The 6,226-nt window shown below is 42.6% G+C and overlaps 1 protein-coding gene across 1 annotated transcript; it reads left to right on the plus strand.

The window, feature by feature from the left end:
* The first annotated feature begins 4,775 nt into the window (after positions 1 to 4,775).
* On the plus strand, positions 4,776 to 5,774 carry LOC126067371 (olfactory receptor 2V2-like). The gene has a single exon (XM_049869168.1). It carries the CDS (start codon positions 4,776 to 4,778, stop codon positions 5,772 to 5,774), a length of 999 nt encoding a protein of 332 aa, XP_049725125.1.
* The last annotated feature ends 452 nt before the right edge of the window (positions 5,775 to 6,226 follow it).

The following is a 6,226-nucleotide window of genomic DNA, read 5'->3' on the forward strand; positions in this document are numbered from 1 at the left end:
ATTTTGGTGTCATTTAAAGAGGCACCCACACAGACAGAGGGAATCTTTGGATCCTCTAACAGAGCCTTGTCATTATCAGCCCAAGGTCTTTCCTTGACTTCTACAGGGTCAGAAACGTAATTGTAATTTTTCTCTAGGCTTGTGGAATTCCATTTACACTAATTAAACTCACAGAAAGGAATTTAGTAACCATAAGTTATTATTTTTATATTCGACAAGAACCCAGGGCTACTCTTAATCTAAAGGAGACTTGATTGTTAAGAATCCTGATTATGGATCAGAAAGGATACTGGTGAGCCAAGAATTCAAGAAAAGGGAATTGAAAGGTCTGAGAATTTCTCCAAAATAAGGTAGTTTGCCCTCCTAAGGATGTTTTCCCCCATAAACAGCCTGATGTAATGAAAAATATCTGGAGATTTAGATTCAAAAGATCCCTTTTATATTTTTTAGCCATGAGTAATCTAGACAAATCCTCAAAGCCTCTATTTCCTCATTTGTAAAAGAGGACTTATTTTAATCATCGCTGTACCTCCATTGCAGAATTACTAGGAGGTCAAATGGAAAAAAATGGATGTATGAATGCTGTGAGATGTAAAAAGTAGACATTATTTCTACTAATTATGTATCACCTGTCACTAGAACCAGGCAGTGCTCTGCTTCTCAGCAGACTAGAGATAGACTGCATAGTCAGAAACAGCATGAATCCAGTCCCCAAAATATGGAGATTGACACAGCCCTCACATGTCCACTCCTCTAACCTCATTGCCAGCCAGCCCCATGGCACTCTCTCTCTGACTCTAGCCACCTGGAGCTAAGTCAGAGATCACAAGTTAAAAGGACACTGTCCTTCAGACTGCCAAATAGGCAGATGCAAGCCACAAGTTTGGGGAGCACACCCTTACTTCCAGGCTTTTATTAGCCAGTCCCGCATGATAGACGAAAACAAGCCTGCTGAGACTAGTTGATATCAGCCTCCCAGGTGAGTCTTTTCTGATCTGGCCAGCCCCTACTTGGCACAAATCCTCTGGTGTGGCCTGTGAGTCCCAGATCAAGGCACCCCAATGCTCCACTGGTTGTTTCTCTGGAGCCAAGGATGGAGGCCTTGGCCCGTTACCCCATTCTAACAAACACAAAATCTTCAATTATTTGTTTCTTAGGCATCATGCAATTTACCATGCTTCTTGTATGGCAAGATTGCTTGTTAACTTTAGTATTAGTCAAGCTTATATATATCAGCAATCAGTATTTGAGATTGGATCCTAAAAGAGCGTGGTAGGAAACCTCTAAGATGGTCCCCATTGGTACTTGCCTCCTGCTTTTCATGCCCTTCTGTAATCCCCTACCCTGGATCTGGGTTTGAGTTAGTGACTCACTGCTAAAGAATAGAGTGTATCAGAACGGATGGGATATCACTTCTGATATTAGGTTATAAAAGACTGCAGCTTCTATCTAGGGTGCTTTCAATCTCATTCTCTCACTGATCACTTGCCCTAGAGGAAGTCAATTGCCCTGCTGTGAGGCAGCCTTGTGGAGAGGGAGCAAGGTCTGCTAACAGCCACATGAACAATCTTGGAAACGGATCCTCTTCCAGTCAAGTCTTGAGAGTACTACAGCCCACCCAACAGCTTGACTGCAACCTCATGAGAGACCTTCAGCCAGATGCATTCAACTAAGCTGCACCTGGATTCTTGACCCATAGAAACAGTGAGAGAGTAAATGTTTGATATCTTAAGTTGTAAGTTTTGGAGGCATTTGATACAAAGCAACAGATAACACTTACAAAGTTAAGGAAAATACTGCATTGCTACTTTCAGAACCAGGAAAATGCCTGATAGTGCAGCTCTGGATGGATAAAGGGACAAGTGAAATTAGAAGGTGGCTGATGGGCTCTGAGGACAAGGAGGCCTAAGGAACTAGAAATGTCTTTGAGGGTGGAAACAAACTTAAATTGAGAAAGAGCATGAGACCAACGCTGAAAGTATTGTGGTCAGGATATGGAGATATTTTCCAACTCAGTTGTTCATAATTATTTATTCTTTAATTTGCCTTGGGTTCAGGATGAATATCATCCATTGAGCTTTTTTATTTTTAATATGCATGACCTTTATTTTTTTATTTGGCTTTTTCGCATATAAAATCAGGTCATGTCTCTGGTTCCCTTTCATAATAATGTATTCAGAAAAAAAAATATTTATTTATTGTACTTTAGATGAAGGTTTACAGAACAAACTAATTTCTCATCAAACAGTTAGTATATACATTGTTCTATGACCTTTGTTAAGAACCCCACGACATGTCAACGCTCTCCATTCTCGACCCTGGTTTCCCTATGACTAGCTTTCCTGTTCCCTCCTACCTTCTAGTCCCTGCCCCAGGGCCGGTGTGCCCCTTAGTCTCGTTTTGTTCCATGGGCCTGTCCAATTTTTGGCTGAAGGGCGAACCTCAGGAGTGACTTCATTACTGTGCTGAAAGGGTGTTCGGGGGCCATACTCTCAGGGTTTCTCCAGTCTCTGTCAGGCGAGCAAGCCTGATCTTTCTTTTTGAGTTAGAATTTTGTTCTACATTTTTCTCCAGCTCTGTCTGACCCTCTATTGTGATCCCTGTCACAGCAGTCAGTGGTGGTAGAGGGCACCATCTAGTATGACTGGACTCAGTCTGGTGGAGGCTGTGGTAGATGTGGTCCATTAGTCCTTTGGGCCAATATTTCCCTTGTATCTTTAGTTTTCTTCGTTATTCCATGCTTCCAAAAGGGTGAGACCAGTGGAGTATCCCAGATGTCCACTCACAGGCTTTAAGACCTCAGACGCTATTCACCAAAGCAGAATGTAGAACATATTCTTCATAAACTATGTTATGCCAGTAGAGCTAGATGTTCCCTGAGATCATGGTCCCCACAGCCCTCAGCCCAGCAATTCAGTACCTCAGGGAGTTTGGATGTGTCATGACCTTGCCTTGTATAGGTTGTGCTAACTTCCCCAGTATTGTGTAAGGTCTTACCCTTCACCCAGAAAAAAAATCTTGAGCAAAGATCAAGGGAAATTCCTTTTTATTGACAGATGCCTGAGTAAATTAATTGAAACTTTTATAAGGCAGTGAGTAAATCATGGTATTTTCAATTGCATCATATGCATGTGAAAGCTGGACAATGAATACGGAAGACCGAAGAATTGATGCCTTGAATTGTGGTGTTGGCAAGGAATATTGAATATACCATGGACTGCCAAAAGAATGGAAACCCTGGTGGCGTAGTGGTTAAGAGCTACGGCCGCAAACTGAAAGGTTGGCAGTTCAAATCCACCAGGCAGTCCTCAGAAACCCTATAGGGCAGTTCTACCCTGTACAATAGGGTCCCTGTGAGTCGGAATAGACTCTATGGCAATGGATTTTTTGGTTTTTTTTTTGGCCAAAACAATGAACAAATCTGTCTTGGAAGAAGTACAACCAGTATGCTCCTTAGAAGCAAGGACGACAAGATTGCGTCTTCCATACTTTGGACATATTGTCAGGAAGGATCAGTCACTGGAGAAGGACATCACACTTGGTAAAGTACAGGGTCAGCAGAAAAGAGGAAGACCCTCGATGAGACGGATTGACACAGCAGCTGCAACAATGGGCTCAAGCATAACAATGATTGTAAGGATGGCTTTGGACTGGGCAGTGTTTTGTTCTGTTGTGCATAGGGTCGCTATAAGTTGGAGCTGACTCTATAGCACCTAAGAACAACAACAATGTTTCAGAAAGCCAAGTTCAGTAAAAAAGTTAGAAAGAATCTACAAATAAGGCTTTTTTTGTTCTACTAAAGATATTTTAGTGAGCAGGTATTACCTGTCTGGTTTAGCAGCCCGCTTCTACTGGGGTGCTGGTCCTCAAGTTTTTGTAATAGTCTGAGCACAACTGAAGACTCCACACTTATGATTTTGTGCACCAGTTCCTTGCTTCTCCCATTGGCCCTGTGGCTTTCTTATCACCCGCAATATGATGGATAAAGATGGCATTCAATTACAATTCTTCCTTTCTCACGTTGGGCACTAGAGGAGGACTTCCTTTATCTACATTATAAATTACATTATAAATTTAATAGGATGACTAAAAAAAAAAAACAAAAAAAACACAAAAGCCAAACCCATTGCTGTCCAGTTGATTCTGATTCTTAGCGACCCTATAGGACAGAGTAGAACTGCCTCATAGGGTTTCCAAGGAGCAGCTGGTGGATTCAAACTGCCGACCTTTTGGTTAGCAGCCAAGCTCTTAACCACTGCACCACCAGGTCTCCAACAGGATGATTAGCATGGTAAAACACTCAGAACATGGAGAAAGATATACAGGCTAAAGAGCAATTCATGTTTCATTCCCTTCCCTTGCTGTTGCACATATAAATTATCTCTGTGGAAAGAAATGGGCCAAGTTCTGTTAGAAAGCTTTCCAAGTCTGTGTGATCCAGATTAAAAAAAAGTCATTGTCATCTGGCAAAGCCAAGACTGTGCATGCTGAAGAAGGATTTTCTAACAGTTCTGTAACCCAAAAAATAAATCAGTTTCTACCCTTCTTGCAAGAATATAAATACATAGTCCCAACCTATGAACTGCAAGGGCTATGGCATGGAGATATGAAGAAGTGTCCTCTTCTATGTTTCATAACTTATGTTGTTGAAGCCTGATGAGTTACAATAAAAACCACTGACTGAAGAAGTAGAATGAAGAGATGAGTAAAGAAATGCCAGTAAATCCAAACTTTTATTTTGTCCATGTTCTCAGGTGACCGGAAACAATTGAGCCATGGAGACCTGGTCGAACCGATCATCCACAGACGACTTTGTCCTCTTGGGCATCTTTTCCCACAGTCCAACTGATCTTGTTCTTTTCTCTGCAGTCATGGTGGTCTTCACAGTGGCCCTCTGTGGGAATGTTCTTCTCATCCTACTCATCTATATAGATCCTCGACTTCACACACCCATGTACTTCTTCCTCAGCCAGCTTTCCATCATGGACCTCATGCTGGTCTGTATTAATGTGCCAAAGATGGCAGTCAACTTCCTGTCTGGCAGGAAGTCTATCTCCTTTGTGGGTTGTGGCATACAAACTGGCCTCTTTGTTGCTCTTGTGGGCTCTGAGGGGCTCTTGCTGGGACTCATGGCTTATGACCGTTATGTGGCCATTAGCTACCCACTCCACTATCCCATCTTCATGAGTCAAAGAATCTGTCTTCACATTGTTGGAGGATCGTGGGTGTTTGGGATCATAGATGGTTTGATTCAGATGGTGATAGTAATGACCTTCCCCTACTGTGGCTTGAGGGATGTGAACCACTTCTTCTGTGAGATGTTATCTGTATTGAAACTGGCCTGTGTAGACACATCCCTTTTTGAGAACCTAGTATTTGCTTGCTGTGTCTTCATGCTCTTCCTCCCCTTCTCCATCATCGTGGCCTCCTATGCTCGTATCCTGGGGGCTGTCCTCCATATGTGTTCTACTCAGGCTCGTAAAAAGGCTCTGGCCACTTGTTTTTCCCACCTGACATCTGTCTCCCTCTTCTATGGGGCAGCCATGTTCATTTACCTGAGGCCTAAGCACTACAGGGCCCCTAGCCATGACAAGGTGGTCTCTGTCTTCTATACAGTCCTTACTCCTATGCTCAACCCCCTCATTTATAGCTTGAGGAACCGAGAGGTGATGGGGGCACTGAGGGAGAGGCTGGGTCGTTGTAGGATCAGCATCCAGCAGGGCATCCTACACCTGGCTCTGCCACCTCCTAGCTCTGTGTCACTGGATAAATAACAATGAGTCTCAGTTTACTCACTAGTAATGAGGATCACGACCCCTGCACTACCTCACAGGGATACTGGGAGAGTCGCCACACACTTAGGAAGAGGTTTTTAAACCCTAAAACACTGCTCTCTAGCTCCAATGAAAAATAAGCTTCTCATCCTCCAATCTTTTATACACTGGTAAACTGGAGCACTTTGTAAACTGGAACACTATGTAGAAGTAAGGCATTGGGATTGTTTTCACTTTTATTTAAAACTAAAGTTACTTCTACTAGGAGCAGATGCTCTGAGCTTAACTACTTAGCTCTTCTTGCTAATCTACCATTTATTCAAAGTTCACTACATGCCAGGCACCCTGCTATATTCTTTATGTGTATATATAGACACCATTTTTCTCCTGTTTATTTAACAACTCACACTAGTATAGCCTCACACTGGTGTCTTAGATGAAAAGCTTACTTA

This window comes from Elephas maximus, chromosome 2, assembly GCF_024166365.1.
Source record: "Elephas maximus indicus isolate mEleMax1 chromosome 2, mEleMax1 primary haplotype, whole genome shotgun sequence".
In the NCBI taxonomy this organism is placed as follows: domain Eukaryota; kingdom Metazoa; phylum Chordata; class Mammalia; order Proboscidea; family Elephantidae; genus Elephas; species Elephas maximus.